The 17796-nt window shown below is 37.0% G+C and overlaps 1 protein-coding gene across 1 annotated transcript in view; it reads left to right on the top strand.

The window, feature by feature from the left end:
• LOC129755141 (adipokinetic hormone/corazonin-related peptide receptor variant I-like) overlaps window positions 1–17796 on the top strand; it is a 294680-nt gene that overhangs the window by 153799 nt on the left and 123085 nt on the right. The window contains exon 2 of the mRNA XM_055751493.1: window positions 10131–10321. Within this exon, the coding sequence (XP_055607468.1) occupies window positions 10131–10321 (191 nt within the window). The remainder of the gene's footprint in view (window positions 1–10130; window positions 10322–17796) is intronic.

Genomic DNA, 17796 nt, shown 5'->3' with positions numbered 1-17796 from the left:
TCCAGATTGTGCCTGAGGAATAAGATGCTCATTTTCTTACAAACAGGTTTTCCGACCAGAAATAATGTATGCTGTTCCGATTTTTATAGCTACTGGGCGGCTAGGAAGAAAGCCATCCATTTGAGTCAGAATAAGATTCTGAAAATGATTTTACGTCTTCCACCTTGGCACAGCACCGATGATTTTCATTGGATTGCGGACATTGAATCAATCGAAGTTATGGTCGAAAAAATCCTTTTTGACTTTAGAGGTTGATCGGACAGTCTTCTATCTCAGAGATTTCCTCTCTTTACTTACAATTAAGTTAGTTATTTTTGCTTCACAGGATATTCTGAAGGGAGCTGAATAGCAAGACTGGCTTTCAGTTATCTGCTTTGTATATTTTTTATAATAAATAAGTCTCTTTGCGTTGCGATCACGATGGCACAATGGTTGAAAACTACTATTTACAGCCTGAATTTTTCACACTGATAAGGTGCAATATAACTAACGCAAACTTGAGGAGAGTCACAAAAGTTTAAAATTATTTCAATGCTTCGATCGAAGAATCTAAACAAAGCTCCAACAAAGCTTATTTTTATTAAATTAACCAAATCGGTCATTCATTCCCCTCATCGGATTCCATTGAGAGAACGAAAAACTATTCGCCCGTTGCCAATCGGCAATCCTGAGATGCCATCCAAAAAGTCATTGTTCGGTTGAAGCTGCCCATTGGTGATGATAAAGGGTAGATGCATCTTGAATTTGCTTCTTTTAGAAATAAAAAAAAAAAAAAGAAAAAAAATAAAGCAGTTTATAGAAAACGACACCACAAAAAAAATTATTTCATTTGATTTAATATTAAAAATCTATGTTAAACCAGTCAAAACTATAAGTAGGAACATCGCTTCCTTGCTAGCAGACAGACCTAGACAAACTGGAAACTCGCTTCTGAGAGCAACGTTGAAACAGTTTAGCATTTGTTTTCCATTCGCCGTTTTCTAAAGAGGTGCCGCATTTTGGGGGGTGCTCATTTACATAACGTTGTTGATATTTGACGAGGGCAATCGTATTTACATATCCCCCGATTGGAGGTACCCCAAACGGAGCCGATTGGATTCCAAAAATACCACCGGTAATTAGTGTTAATCAGTCAAGCATCTATCCTTGCGCTCGCTCGCATTCCACCAACTAATATGCGTGAATTTATCGGGAATTTCAGCCGGTATCTTGAAATTAGGCGTGAAATAGTTCGCTATAATTAACATAATTGGTGTAAATACTTTGTGGAAACACACCGGAAAAGCATTTATGACCTTTATGATAAGCGTGGAAAAATCGTTCACCATTATTTTGTTACCCCATTAATTAAGCGATCGGAAGGCACAAACTGAGCAGCGACGAATACCACGTTCGGCAGATATTTTATATTCTCGTCGTTTCCCAAGATTTAAAATGTACTTGAATAAAAAAGGGGAGGTTTTTTAAATGTATCACTTGCCACTTTCGAATGGAGGCTCGACAAAAGGGTGAACGATAAATATTTCATTATGGAATTCTTATTTACGTTCAGCCTGATGTACTCTCTGGAGCCACTATTTTTTGTGCTTCAGGTGTCGCAGAATGTATTGTTCACTTTTCATACCCATCCCTATCCCCGTTTTTTTTATTTGTTTCGTCAAGCCGAATTTAATTGGAAAGTGTTGAATTCTTTTTCCATTCATATTTCGTCTTTTACATTGTTTCATATTTGAATTCAATGTCATGCTTTGTTCGAGTCCTCGCCCTTGCTCTCTCGTCTGTCACTTTCCATTTTGTAGTATTGAAAAGATGTGTATTAAAAATTGCAAAAATTACGGCTATTCAAAACTGCATTCTCGGCGTTCTATTCAAAATTGAATAATCCTCTTTTTGCGCACTTTTAACGGTTTCCATCTAGATACATGACTCGGTAGGCTGTGCTCAAAGTGACGGGAGTGTTTGTCTTTTTTGTGCAAGGAAATTTCATTTTTCACAAATCAAATTGAACCATGGAAATTGATTCAAGAACGGGTCCCAAAAATTATTTACTACAAGTGGCCTCGAGGAAAAACACAAAATCAACTGAAAAATGAGGTTAAGTTGTTTTTAGCATAAATGATGTAATATTTAGAATAACGGCAAACATGTTTAGGCAATCAAAATTCTTGTTTTCAGTGAAAGTGTTAGTGTGTCTCTTTAGTTGTTTTCAGCCACTTTTGAATGAGGCAAATGAGGCAAAAGACTTTACTTTTTTATGTACTGGAAACATCAGTGCATGCATATTTACATTTCTACTTATACCTGCTCGCGTGAAGAATTCTTCAAGCACGAAAAAATTTCGTAATCATGTTGAATATGCACAATCATTAAAGAGCACGATTCCTACAATAAGTGTCAGATTATTTGGACGTTTTATTGAACTTTTTACAAATCCTCTTGAAAATTTTAATTTAATTAATTTTAATTTTTTTTCTGGCTGCTGTGAACATTGCAGCCTTTTGGAGATAAAAAAACTTACTAACATGGGGTGCGACCTTTCCTTCTGCTGCAGATGAGAAAAAACGGTCGGCATGCAAAGCAAAGTACTTGCTAATGGGTGCGAAGTACCTTGGGCGTCCGTGACCTTCTCGCGTGAAAAAATTATCTTGATTTCCTGTATAAAGTACCCGCAAAACAAAATTTTGGATGCTTTTTTTGCGGATATCTTTTTTTACACATGGGACTCACATCCATGGAAGGGCTGTGTAATGCTTGATGTGTTCTGAAAATATCTTCCAATGGCTGATAAATTTCAGAAGGGTAAAATTCAAAGAATCCCAGATAGCTGAAATCTATTTTTTTATGTTTTCATGCAGTTTGCCATATCTTCTTTAACTTTTCGTAGCTAAATTCTACCTACATCCATTGTTCTGGAACGAAGGAGCTCCGTTGAACCACCCTAACACCAGAAAAGGCCCATCTAAGCTTAATCTAAGCCATCAGGGGCGAACCTAAACATCCATCTTCATGGATTGTACTCTACTTTTTCCGGTTTTACTGCAGTACGAAATAACTTTTTGAAGCTCCATTCTTGGTTGCTGCTGCCTTAAGTGACAGAGCTTAAATAGGGGAAAGCTGTACAAGACGCACCAGCGGGGTAAGATGGCCCATGTCATTCTATCTCAAAAATACACTAACTTATGGCTTCGAATGATGTTTTTCTTCATTTATATTATAGCAAACAAGCTCTTTCATCGTTGATTAGATGAAAAGTTCACAAAAACGACTTTAGTTCTAAGAAACAGAACAATTAATGGAATCAGCGTGAAACCTGTTCATTGGTAACATATAAGGTTTTACGGTAAACCAGCCAGCGCAATCTGATGAAACTACAGCCTATCGTTTTTCCACTCGTATGCACTTTCGGAAGACAATAAATATTTTGTTGTGTTTTACTAACTTCCCACAAATTTTCAATAAAATCAATTATTTCAAAATTTGGGCAGAATGCCCACAAGACCACGTGTTTTATGCTCAAATTTTGAATACTATTAACTTTTAGGAAAACCCAAATATCAAAACAAAATGCCATTCTTTTTATTAGCTGACTCCCAAATTACTATTACAATGCATAATTCTAACAAATTTCGTCCTTGTTCGAGTTAAAAAGGTGCACCAATATTCGACTCGAAAAAGATATCCGCCGCCATGTTGGCCGCAATTTCAGCCAAGAAAATTAATTTCGTTGCCTACCTGAAGGCGTTTTACCTATAAGGATGTAGAAAAGTGTATTTTGAAAAGCGAAATTTTCGATAAGTTATGCAGGGCATATAGTCAAAGTCACTGGCCCTTAAGCCGAGCTGCCCGTGAAGCAGCTCAAGTAGAAGAAGAAGAAGAATATAAGTTAGGCAATAATAAATGACGTTTTGTCAAAGTATGATTGGTTTACAAAAATACAATGAACATGTAATTAAACATTTGAAAGAACAATGATTATACATTTCGTATAATCATTGTTCTTTTCTCACCACCCTTTTCATATGGTGCATTCTGTCCACTTGTTTTGGCGTTCTACCCCGTGGTTTGTTTTCTAGCTGTTTAAGTTTTTTACAAAAATGTAATCAAAATCGTGTTTTTTCATAGTTTTTCTTTATGATAATACGTAAATCTGATTTCTGAATCACCGTAAACTTTCAATTTGATTCTTAGATTATTGGTATCGCTGATGCGTTCTGCACAGTTTTCCCCTACCTATTTATTTTATTTTCAAGTTTCATGAACTAATGGCCAATAACGTTTTTAAAGTGAATACTTCAAATACTCCTTCTTTAGCGTTATGGCATTTTTTCCGAACAACTGCGAAAGCGAAAAGAAATTGGTTAAGCTAAGAGAGATCACTAAAAGCAGTATCACGGCAACTCTATGGAGCTGCTTTTTGACAAGAAAAAGCTGTTTTGGACAACTTCTGGAATTGAATTCTTTCATTTCTGTTCATAAAGAAATGAGATCTCAATTTCACAATTTCCGTTATACAAATAAACATTTCCTCATCAAAGAGTGGCTCCATAGAGCGGCCGTAAAACACACTTTTTGCAATATCTTATCATAATTTTTTTCGCAATAAGAAATTTGTTTTGTGCATGGAAAACCTCATAGCCTTGTCTATCCCCAGCGGTGGGGGGTGGTTCTGAGCTCTTCGTTGATAAAATGTTTTGAAAAAGGCTCAAGTGTGGTAATGAATAGAGAGGATGAAAAGAAAGTTATGCGAGATTTTTCAATGACTGACCACAAGTTTCTAAAAATCAATTTCTGAAGAAGTTTGTAGTAGGAGGGAAATAAAATGGGCACGGGAAAAGGAAAGCGAGAAGATTTGCGTGGCGCTTCGGAGCATGGCAAACTATGTTTCGATAAAGTTAGCCGATCTGAATGGCCTATCGGCGGGGACGAGTGTTCCAGAAGCAGAAGAAAATCATACCAGAAATTTGGAAAGGAAGAGTTGAAAAGAGGGTGGAAAAATTGCGCGGTCGTCAAAGCGACGCATACTATGTTGTGTCGTTTAATGCAGTCGGTAGTGAAACGTGCGGCGGTACAGAAATGTTTAAAGATAGAGTGATTCCAAATGAAAGCTGTACACATTCAAGAAGTTGATCGCAAATGATGATCAAACGTATCTAGAATCCAGGTAGCCTGGTTTATTGGTGTAAAATCCCGTTATCGGCATGATTTTTAAAGTTTGAAATCTAATATCGACCGATAGATCAGATGGAAATAAATATGATTATGATACTGAATAAGGTCGATTACAGATAAAGGTAAGCTTAGGGTGTCTTGAGGTAAGTTGGGTATAAAGGTAAGGTTATTCTGTTGTATAACTATTTCATTTATTGATTATATTATATAAGAACGTTCAACCAGTTGCCAGCTGGGCAGGTATCTACACGCATGCGGAATACCTGTCGTAGATTCATAACACTGAGAATGTTATGAATTTTATACGGTTGCGAAACTGTTTGCTCGTTCTACAAATAAGACATACACATACACGAAATACATTCATTACATGACAGTTCACACGAAGCCATGGTGTCGGGTATGTTGTAATTTGCATTGAAGATTGGCCGAACTTATAATCTAAAGAATGCAATTTAAGGCATACGTTGGCGAAACTGCGGTGAATCCGTGCACCCATGGTGGATTATCTACATACATACATACATAAGAAATTTGTTTTGTGCATGCTCTAAAATTTTTGTATTTCAATTATTGTTCTCATGAACGAGCTCATTTTAGAGTCTTCATCCATCGAAATTTAAGTTAAATATGGAGTGGCTTCCCGAAGATTAGAAAATTTTTAAAAGCTTAGAACACAGAAATGTCTTTGCTCGCCAAGCTTGAGAACTTTTGTCAGCTTCAAGAACCTTGATCTGAAATTTGCAGACTCTTCCGAAAAGACACAATAGAAATCGTAATCTATCTTTGAGGTGCTAGTTGCGTGTTGGGTTAAGCTGCTAAAACACACACACTAATAAAAAAATTCAATTGCTTGAAACATGCAAAATTTTGCTGGTTTTCCAGCAATTCAAATATCTGAAACGTTCGGCAAACTCAATTTCTGGAAAATCAGCAATCTTGAAAACATCAAATTAATTCAAAAACTACCGAGAATTTTTGGATTCTAATTTTACTTTTCAATTTCAATTCCAATACTCAACATTAATTTTGCTTAAGCTATGCATCAAGAAGATGTAGGTATTTGTTCATTTTTCTAGATTTGGGGCTTATTCTGCGACTCGAGTGACGTGACTTACGATATTTCATATCGTTTTTCTGGCTTAAATAGCCTCTAGCCTCGAAATTTTCGTTCGGATGAGCTGTTACTGGTCTTTAGAGCTCATCGATACACAAATTTCTTTCCTGAAGCATTTTCTGGAGTCAGGACGAAGACGTGGTATTTCGTGAGTCACGATACTCGAGTCGCAGAATAAGCCCCTAGATAAATATCCGGAAACCAAAGGGATTTTTCCCTAAAGTTTTGTGTTGCGAGGAAAAATGATTTTTTATTCATGTGGACACACTGTTTAAACAATGTTGAGTGTCACTGTTACAATAAAGTAAAAAAGTCGTCAGAAAATAATTGACAGAGCGATGGGATATTTTGGAAGCCTGTTATGAACATTAGCAAAGCTATGTATTTCCATTGAAAAGTTTCGGTGAGATCAATCCAATTTACTTTCTATTTCATAATTCTACAAACTGTGTTGCATTATCTTCGAACGTTCATAGTTGATTTTATGAATTGTGTTATTTCCCAGGCTGTGTTTTGTTATGAGCCATTTTTGAAGGTCCGTCCGATATTTTCCAGAGGAAAGTTAAAAGAATTTCAAGGTGAAAAAATCAAAATGATTTCATTTTTTCGATTTTAGAATAAGTGGATGAGTAATTAACTCTGTTTTAAAATGCATATTTCGATCAAATTTCTCTACATTTTCATCGAATAAAAGATTTTTTCGATTTTTTTTCCATTTTTTCCAAAGATTTCTTAAATAACTACAAAATAGAGTCATAATAAAAGTCTTACACTGCCGACCAAATGTTCGGGGGGATCACCCACTTTAAAACATAAAAACTTTAATCAGCCATATCTCAACCATATTATAACATTTTGCAGTTTTGATCTGATTCAAGAGATCGTAAGCAAAACCTTCTTTGTATTTTTTTTTGTTTCAATTATAGTCGTTTTACCATCTTTATGGCATTCGCGACTTTATCAACGTTGCAGTTGGCGGATCGTTATTGAAAAACTATCCGGTACAACTGTGTTCGATGTTAACTCTTGGGCTCGAACTCGCGGACATCGGCTCAGGAGACAACAGACTTGCCAACTGAGCTATATCACAAGCCCACCTTCTTTGTATGGGTTTGACAAAAAGTATATGTTAAGTTAAACTTAGCTTAAATTTTCTAAAAACTGCACTAAAAATTCAAACCCGATCATCTCAAGGTGGGGAGGACCAAATTTCAAAATACGAGTTGCATTCGAATACTTTTTAATACTTATCAGAACACGTATGTTTAATTTTAAGATCTACTTAAAACAAATCAAAAAGCTACTTAAGTTCCATCGGTATGGTGTAAAGCCTGTTTCACATAGAATCTATTCTCATCTTTTCATTTACTGCAGCGCCCCTATTTGTCACATCGCAAATCTATTGACAGTGTTTTGATCCGGATGGTTTGTTTACTTAGTGGTGAAAATTTCATCAAGATTGAAGCAGTCATTCAAAAGTTATCGACGATGGAACGCGAAAGGCGAGAGAAAATTCTGCACACTCACGTAGAGAAACCGACGTGGGCAGGGGTAAAGATCGCGAAATTCCTGAAATATCCAAAATCGACTGTAAATTCGGTGCTGCAACGTTACCGGGAGACCCTTACGGTGGATCGAGCAAAACAAACCAGGCGTAAAAGTGGAACATATGACCGGAAGCTGCGAGCAAAGGTAATTCGATCAGTTCACAATAATCCTGGAATCTCCTTGCGTGATTTGGCGAAAAAGTTCAAGACGAACCACAGTACAGCTCGACGAATTCGTTTGCGAGAAGGCTTGCGGTCGTATCATGCAAGCAAACACCCCAACAGGACGCTGGAACAAAACCTGGTTGCCAAAACCAGGGCAAGGAAGTTGTACGAGAAAGTGTTAACCAAGTACAATGGATGCATTTTGATGGACGACGAAACTTACGTCAACATGGATTTTAGACAAATACCCGCTAACAAATTTTACCTTGCGAAGCGTAAAGGGAATGTTGAGGATAGATTCAAGTTTGTTTTCGCAGATAAATTTGCTCGTAAGTTGATGATTTGGCAAGGGATCTGTAGTTGTGGGAAGAAGACTAAGATTTTCATCACTGGGGACACAATGAATGGAAATGTTTACAAAGAAGAATGTCTCCAGAAGAGGGTTTTGCCATTCATTCGGTCCCACAAAGGTCCGGTGAAGTTTTGCCCGGACCTGGCAAGCTGCCACTACAGCCGGGGTGTCGTTAAGTGGTATAAGGAGAACAAGATCGATTTTGTTGATAAAAGTATCAATCCACCAAACTGTCCGGATTTTCGTCCCACCGAGAAATATTGGGTAATAGCTAAGGGCAAACTGAAGAAATGTGGCAGAACCATGGAAAAACCTGCTCAAATGGAAAAGTGGTGGAACAAGATGGCGAATGAGGTTACTAGTACTGTGCAGAAAATTTTGAGTGGTATCACAAAAATAGTTCAAAAATTCATCCGAATAGCTGACGATGATTTTTATGTATTTTTTCCTTAAAGTGCAATAAAAACCCTACAAAATGACATTTTTACTTTTGCTGTACGTTATTTCTTTACGGAGAAATGATCTATTTTTCTGACCAGATTCTATGTGAAACAGACTTTAGTTGGGTTTTCAAATAACAAATGATGTGAAAAGAAAAAAAAATCTAAACTAATAGCTCTGTATACTTTTTTTTTACGTGCGTGAAAACGAATCAAGGTGTTCCAGAAAATTGTTCCTCATGGTAAAATCTTAACGTCACTTAGTTAGTGTTCTTCTGCAGTGTTGCCAGAATAATAATTGTTTATTTTTGTGAAAGTTCCCAATGAAACATTCCTGTATATTTCAAGGTTTTCGAGCCTTCGAGCCAGCTGCCTGGAGTAATCCGATTGAGCTAAAACTTAACAGAGATTGTTTTATCACAAATTGGACTAAGATGCTAGGAATCCAGAAGGTTTCAAAATAAGAGCCACCCTAAGTCCATGTAGCATACTGCATACAGCGTTCTTTACTAAGTTTCAATGTCTTCAAATCAGTTGAAAAGTTTTCTGGCTAACTACTTATCTAATCGTCCATATTTGATTTTCCTTCATATTGAACAAAATCATTTTCATTTTGTTCGAAAGTTACTTACTTTTGGTTTGAATTTTAACACGGATCTGGGTAATTTATTTTCATTTAAATCCATTAAACAAGTTCTGAATCTTAAAAAACCCTCACTTAAAAAACTAATCAACACATAATTGTTTTTTGGAAAATCCCGAAAACTCATAAATTCAATAAAAATTGAAAAATGTTTATTTTCAATTATTTTTATTTTTTTACTCTACTCTTTTTATCAGTAGCATTGTCTTTCATTATAATACACACACATATTCCTCACCGCTTATCAAACTATCAGCCTTCGGGGATATTTCCATCCGCATGCTTCATCCAATTGACCTATTTCATCAAAGACACGCGACGCAGATGTTTTGTGCAAATACTTGGCCCCAAAGTTTTAGATTCGCTCAATTACGCTTCCCCGACCATTAGGCAGGCAGGCAAGTGTAGGCAAGCAGAGCAGGAGAAGCATAATTAATTGGCTCTGGCTCTAAAATGTCACCGGGATCTGTCTATCTGACTATGCTTCCATATGAGAGGAACAATTCTGACAATGTGCCAACGGAATAACCGGTCTTGTGGATACACAACCTAGTACAAATTCGTACCGAGCTTCGTGGTACGGCGATGACAACGACGACGACGTTCAATATTTGGCTAACCTCACTTTTGTATCTTTCTCTCATCCCAACCTCAAAACCGGAATTTCCCACGCCCATCCCCTCCACGTATATTCCAGGTTATACAGACTCAACCGCTGCTGTGATTTTCGTGTACTGTGTGATGTTCGTGCTGGCCGCTGGCGGGAATTTGTCGGTTGTGATTACGCTCTTCCGGTCCCGGAGACATCGTCGATCCCGGGTTAGCCTGATGATTTGCCATCTGGCCGTGGCCGATCTGATGGTCGCCTTCATCATGATTCCGTTGGAGGTGAGTTTACTAGCTAATAGTTGCTTGTGTTTGTGTACTTTCGGGACACCTACGACCTTTTGAAAAGACACTAACGAGGACGACGACGCGCAGCTGTTACCGCAGCGCGTAACATGAACTACCGATTGCAGCATGAGAGCACTCGAAATTATCCTACGTGCTGCTGGAAGGCAGAGGCGTTACTCATTTTAGATTTTAATGCCTCGAAAATAGTTTCAAAAAATTTCATTAAATAAATTGAGGCTTCCGGGTTTTGCATTTGATAAGTAATATTCGTTTAGAAGACACAAGGCAACAAAATACCCCTATTTTCAAGGTGCTGAGAATACATGAGCTAATTCGGACTAATTTTGGGGAGCTGATTCCAAATATTCATTAATCTTTTAGTTCTTGTTTCATAATAATTTTTAAAATAGATAAAAATATATTGACAATCTTATGCCCTTTATTACAAAGCTATATAAGATTATCAATATTTTAGAAATAAAAGTTTTAACGCAATGATTAACTTTCCCCAAGACCGCGAGTAATTTTGGCTTCTGAGAACAAATGTTAAAGATGTTTTCTTTCTGCAGATGTTTCCCAAAATCTGCCAAAAACGGTAATTTTGACGAAATTTCAAAGAAAATTTAAACTAAATCGAAACTTTGATATTTTAAAACTATAAGTAAAATCTTTGATATCAAATTCTCGATGACATTCTTAGATGATGTTCGCAAAATACCGCACGCGATAAGATCTCCAAGCAAACTCCAAAAAAACCTAATCATATATGCCCTTCTAGACACGACAAAATCTTGCAACTTGCGACTTCTTGCAATTTTTAGCAAAATTCACTTTTCAAATATAAAACATTATAAAGAGAAGAAACCCCCTAAACCGCAGCGCCATTTTTAGGAGTTTAACCCCCCCGCCCCCCTCCCCCCCATGGAGATTTTTTCCAATTAAAATTTTCAGTTCAACAAATGAATTTACCGTAGTAATGTGAAATTACTTGATCCCAAAAGGTGTTTAAAAATAAGTGTTTACAAACATGTCAAAAAATTGGCTCGCCTCCGGCGGTATTTGTTACTATTATCACTTTAGGCCTAAAACATTTATTGTACAACGCTACATGACGTTCACGAATTGAAACCAGTGTAACAGGGTAATATTATCAAGACAGTAATATCGGCAATCAAAGAGAGACACGTAGTTTTCTGAGGTACAGATTCAACTAACTTTAATAGCATCTTTCAATTCCCTTTATAATATTCAGTAATAATAGATTTCCAAGAACAAAAGATCGACTCCGGCAGATATTTGCCATAAAAATTATAAGGGTGTATCCGATAAGTATTTTAATATTCACTGTTACACTAGTTTTTAATTGCCAATATGATAAACCATTCGTATTGAATCTCAAATCTTGACACACGAAAACCCTACCTCGGCTTTTAAATAGGTTTTTATTAAAAAAGTGTGTTTCAACAAGCTCGTCCATTACTTTATTATTAACCACTTTGATGATATAAAAAAATCGCATACATCATTACAAATTTTGAGTTGATATGAAATATTTAATAAGAAACTAATTTCAGCCTCAATTTCATTTTGTGTTTCTTGCTCAACTCCTCATTCAAAATTACATAAAGCCACATAATTCACAGTTTCCTAAGGTGCAAAGAATTTAAGAGCTTTTTTGTGATTAATTTTAGTGCCCTGAAACTTTGAAAATAGGTAAAAATTATTTAAGCGAATTCGGCACTTTTCTTACGTTACTTTAAAATATTTGTAAATAAAGGTTTTTATCAACTTGTCCCAATACTGCGGATAATTTTGACTTATGCGAAAACAGTTTTAGAAATTTTCTACTTTTTTACTTTTTCCAATTCTGTAAAATAATAGATTTTAATTTTTAGAGAATTTTAAATATTTTTAAAGCAAACATCAGATTGTATGCATCAGTTTTTCAGATTTCAACAAATCTGTTAAATGAAAAAAAAAACTTGCATGTTAAACTTGCATCATTAATGTCAGAAATACTTGTTGTAGCAAATTTTTAATAACTTTACAATTTCATTTTTAGATCATTCATCATCATCATGACAAAATTTGACAAAAGAATCGAGTTCAGAACGCTAAAATCTACCAAATCAAATGCTGAATCTTTAATAACCATTTAAAATCCTATAAATAAGAAACGTTAGACGTTTTTGTTCAAAAAAAATCTTTCAAGAATGTTTTTATCTTCATTTTATATTTTAATTTGAAAAGTTATGTTCGTTTGGTAAGAATAGATATTGAAAATGAGTGAGAAGAATTTGATTAAAAGCAGTTTCATCGCATTCATTAATTTGTCTCTCATAGAACAAATTTTCAGTTTCATTATTTTGAAATAAGACACGAATGCCACAAGGATGGTAAAGTGTTTTTAATAAAACCTTAAAAAAAAATTATCTTGAAATATTCTTACTAATGAACATTAATTTCACCGATAAGACCGATAAAGTAAAATTAGGTTCTATTTTTATTTTGAAATAAATGTACCAAATAGTATTGTTTTTTTTTTTTTTTAATTTATTAGTCGAACCAATAAAATGTTTTGAAATATTTTTATCAAACTTGTGTTTGATTTCTAAGTTTGAATTTTTGAGTTTTGAAATTTTTTTTACAAAAAAAAAACTTTGTGGCATTTGTCCTTTCCAGGACCTAATAGTTCAATTGACGACAAACAAATATCCAACGGCGCGAGAAGAAAGTAGGGTGTCGATACGACGTCCGCCGGTTGGAGAATCCAGAGGTGAAAAGGGCATACGTTGAACAGCTAGAATCCCGAGCCTCGGAGCTGCCGACAGACGGAACAGTCGAAGAACAGTGGTGTGGAATCAAGAATGCCTTTATCACGACGAGCCATGGTACTCTCGGTAAAGTTTGTGGAAGAAGAAGTGAATGGATGTCGGATGAAACTTGGAGGATGGTCGATGATCGGAGAAAGGCGAAAGTCGGAATTGAGCAGGCATGTACCGGGTCAGCCAAAGCAGCCGCCCGCTTACGATATACGGAGCTGGAAAAGGCAGTTAAATGAGCTTGTAGACGAGACAAGAGAGCCTGGACAAACTCCCTAGCCGAAGAGGGAGAAAGAGCCGCCGCCATTGGAGATATCCGATTATTATATGATATTTCTCGCCGCCTTAGTGGTGCAAGGACTAATGCAAGAATGCCGCTGAAAAACCGAGCAGGTCAGCTGCTGACAGATCGAACAGATCAGCTCAAGCGTTGGACTGAGCATTTTGATCAACTTTTTCGAGTTACAAATAGCAATGGCCAACAGAACCCGCAGCTCGAGGCGCCCACAGTAAGTCGCATTAATGGCGTCAACTCGGAAGCGCCCTCGCTGGCTGAAATAGAAGCGGCAATCAAGGACATGAAATCCAACAAAGCGCCTGGAATCGATTGCATTCCTGCTGAAATGCTCAAAGCCGACCCTGCCTTGTCAGCACAAATGTTGCACCGTCTTTTCGCTGACATTTGGGATACTGCAACATTCCCGGCCGACTGGATGCAGGGTATCCTCGTAAAGGTCCCAAAGAAAGGAGACCTAACAGAGTGCGGTAACTGGCGTGGCATAACTTTGATCTGTACAACCCTCAAAGTACTCTGCAAAGTGATCCTGAACAGGATCTAGGAGAAAATCGACGCTACACTCCGACGGCAACAAGCTGGATTCCGATCCGGACGATCATGTGTGGACCACATCACAACGCTACGAATAATACTGGAACAAATCAACGAATTCCAGGACTCTCTTCTGCTGGTGTTCGTTGATTTCGAAAAAGCATTTGACCGACTGAACCACGAAAACATCTGGGCTGCTCTTAGACGACGAGGGGTCCCAGAGAAACTAGTCCATCTCATCGAAGCACAGTATGAGGCATTTTCGAGCAAGGTCTTGCACGATGGTGTCTTGTCCGAACCAATCCCGGTAACTGCTGGAGTGAGACAAGGATGTATTTTGTCACCGCTGCTTTTTCTCATCGTAATGGATGAGATCTTGACTGGATCGATTGACTGTAGACCAAACCGAGGATTGCCGTGGAATCCTTCAACCATGGAGCAACTGAACGACCTTGACCTGGCAGACGATATTGTTTTGCTCGCCCAAACACAACAAGACATGCAGAGCAAACTCGACGACCTCACCGAAAGCTCCAAGGCAGCAGGTCTCAAAATCAATGTCGGAAAGACCAAGTCGATGGAAATCAATACGGAAAATCGTTCCAATTTCGTGGTAGCTGGACAACAGGTTGAGACAGTGGAGTGCTTCCAGTATCTTGGTAGCCAGATTACGCCTGATGGTGGGACCAAGAAGGACATCGAGACCCGGATCAGAAAAGCCCGATCTGCGTTTGCGAATCTCCGAAACATCTGGCGGTCACGCCAGATCTCTCTACGAACTAAGATCCGAATCTTCAACTCAAACGTCAAATCCGTATTGCTGTACGGGTGTGAAACTTGGTGCACATATGCGGTGACGACGTGAAAACTGCAAGTTTTTGTGAATCGCTGCCTGCGGAACATCATCCGCTCTTGGTGGCCTGGCAACTGGATCTCAAACGTTGAATTTCATCGCCGGTGTCATCAAAAGGCGCTAGAAATCGAGATTCGGGAACGTAAGTGGAGATGGATTGGGCACACGCTGCGAAGAGATGAAAACGAGATTTGCAGAGAGGCGCTTGACTGGAATCCAGATGGGCATCGAAGAAGAGGCAGGCCCAAAAGCTCGTGGCGGCGAAGTCTAGCCGCTGAAATCCGCACAGTTGACGAGAACCTCGGCTGGCAGCAAGTGAAGACGCTGGCTCCGGATCGCCAGCAGTGGAGATCTTTTATCTCAGCCCTATGCGCCGGTCAATCGGCGCTGGACCCTTAGGTAGGTAGGTAGGTTTATAAACTATCGTTATAGAATTATAAAACCAAACTGGATTTTAATTGTTACTTGGTAGGTACCTTACACATTTTTTTTGAATATTCCTGTGTCTTATAATGTTTTTGATTCGGCCTCCGGAACAAAGACGGTAAAAAAAAACTGTAGATCAGCTGTGGAATGCTAAAAAAATCACTTAGTGTCCAAGAAAGCTGAATTTAGAAACTATACGTTGCAAATAAGGAATTATTTGAAAACAAAATATTAGGATCATTACCGCATAAAATGTAAAAAGTGGTGTAAAAACAGTACTTTTTAATCAACGAACCGTCAAAATTGTTTACGTCACATCAGATAAATTATGAAAGAGGATTGAAATGTTGACGTTATTTGGTACATTTCCGCACTTTTAGATTGTCAGATAAGAAACACAGAATTTTTACGAATTTTCAAAGGTAGCTGTTTTTCGAACCTTTTGTCAATGTGTAATTTCTCAGATTTTCTTATACTTAAATCAAGCTTTGCACTGGATTTTAAGTATATAATCGCAATATTTTCGTTATTAACTTATATTCACCAGAAAGCCAGTTTCATACTGATTTGTGTAATTACATAATTTTTGCGATACTTTACAAAAATATCTTATATATAAAAATGGAGGCGTTTACTTTGTAACACCATCACGTATGAATGGTCGGTCAGAATGAAGTGAAATTTGGTATCCGAGAGTTATTCGAGTCAGAGATGGTTTGTATAATAGTTTCGAGATTATAACTTTTTATGGAAGGGGGCTCCTATAAAAAATCAACTAGAAACGGAAAGAAACTCGAACAACTTGAAGACGATTTTCATGAAAACTGATTCACGAGCACGAAGAAGTTAAAGAACTGTAAACATTTTCCAAAGATTTATTAAGTAACGGGTAAAACGAAGTTTACCGGGTCAGCTAGTTATACATAAAAATGTGACATGCTTTCTGAACATTCACAAGTTAGCGCAAACTACCGTTAGCAGTATTTCCTAAAGTGGGTGGAAATAGGCAGCAAAAACGACCAAATCATATGGATGGTGTGTCGTAACAGTTGAGTATTTCGCCGATGAATGTTGCCTGCACTCATTTCTATCTGCACCAAACACGCTGAACCTACCTAACTTTGTCTAATTTCGATACCGACGGATGAGCGAAAACAGACAATAACGCAAACGCCCACGTAAATTTTCTGAATTTAATTTATTTCTTTTCTATTTAGATATATACTATAAATTAATTGAGGATATCTTGCGTGAATATACTCAATATCCAGTGCAAAGTTGAATCAGTTCTAGAAAACCTGAGAAATTGCTACTTGACAAAAAATTCGAAAAACAGCTACCTTTAAAAATTCGTCAAAAATTCTGTGTTTCGTATTTTGTCAATAACCAAGATGCGAAAATGTGCCAAATTACGTTCACTTTCAAATTCTTTTTTCAAAATTTATCTGGTGTGACTTAAAAAGAAATTGGTTCATCAATTGAAAATTACGGTTTTCACTCCACTCTGGTCATGATCTTATTTTATTTTAAACTAGCTGACCCGGTGTGCTTTGCTACACCTTTCAAAAACAAATGTTATTTTCAGAAACTTTTTAAATTTTTATTGTTTTGTTGGCATTATTTTAAATCAAATAACAACATAATTCATAAGCAACCACTTTAAAATGAGAACTACAGCTGGAGTTTCGAATTGCAATACAAAGATGACTTAAACAAATTTTCTGAATCTTGATCTGTGAATTTGTGTTAAAAATATGATAATTTTAATCTGTTTCTTTAAGCTTCGTCCTGAAAAAGGAGGGTCTCAAATTAATCTTACGCAAATAATTTAACTTATGAAATCTGGTTGTTTTTGCTTGATATGTTCTAAAAACTGATAAGAGAGCCCCCCTGTCCTCCCTTTCACCCCCTGCTAAATGAAGGACGGGATCTTTAATAATCATACCCATTTTTTTCGTTCCCCAAAATCCACTTATATCATATATAGTTTCATTGGTTAATAAGTTTTTGAGTTTTACAAAATTTATATGGAGCCCCCTCCTTTCTTCCCCTCTCAACACTGTGAAGCGTAAGAGTCTATAACAATCGTAGAAACATATCTCGTAACCAAGTACCTTTCCATGCCATATTTGTTTCCATTTGTTGGCTTCGTTAGCATAAATTGAGAACTTATGCTAACAAAATTGTATTGGGCTCACCTCCCTCCTTCTATGTACCTACTCACTGAAAGGAGGATGATGTGTCAGATAATCATAGAATCATACCAAAATGATTTTTCATGTTAAGTTTTGTCAATTTCTCGGATTTTGTAAAAAAAAGTTAAATACATTCCTCTTCTCTTCCTATATTCCCAATTCTATCCTCCTACTGCAAGAAAGGAATCGTTTCACATAGGAAAATTTCTAGTATTAAAATACCATCCCATGCCAAATTCGGTTTTATTTGCGTTGTAATTTATTGGGTTATGCATAAACTTGAAAGGAAGTACCATCTCCCCTTCCGTTCTTTCCATTGAATGGAGGGGTGAAAACTTAATATT

The sequence above is a fragment of the Uranotaenia lowii genome, chromosome 3, assembly GCF_029784155.1.
Source record: "Uranotaenia lowii strain MFRU-FL chromosome 3, ASM2978415v1, whole genome shotgun sequence".
Taxonomy (NCBI): domain Eukaryota; kingdom Metazoa; phylum Arthropoda; class Insecta; order Diptera; family Culicidae; genus Uranotaenia; species Uranotaenia lowii.
The sequence above is the reverse complement of the archived record's forward strand: the minus strand, read 5'-3'. Positions and strand labels throughout refer to the sequence as shown.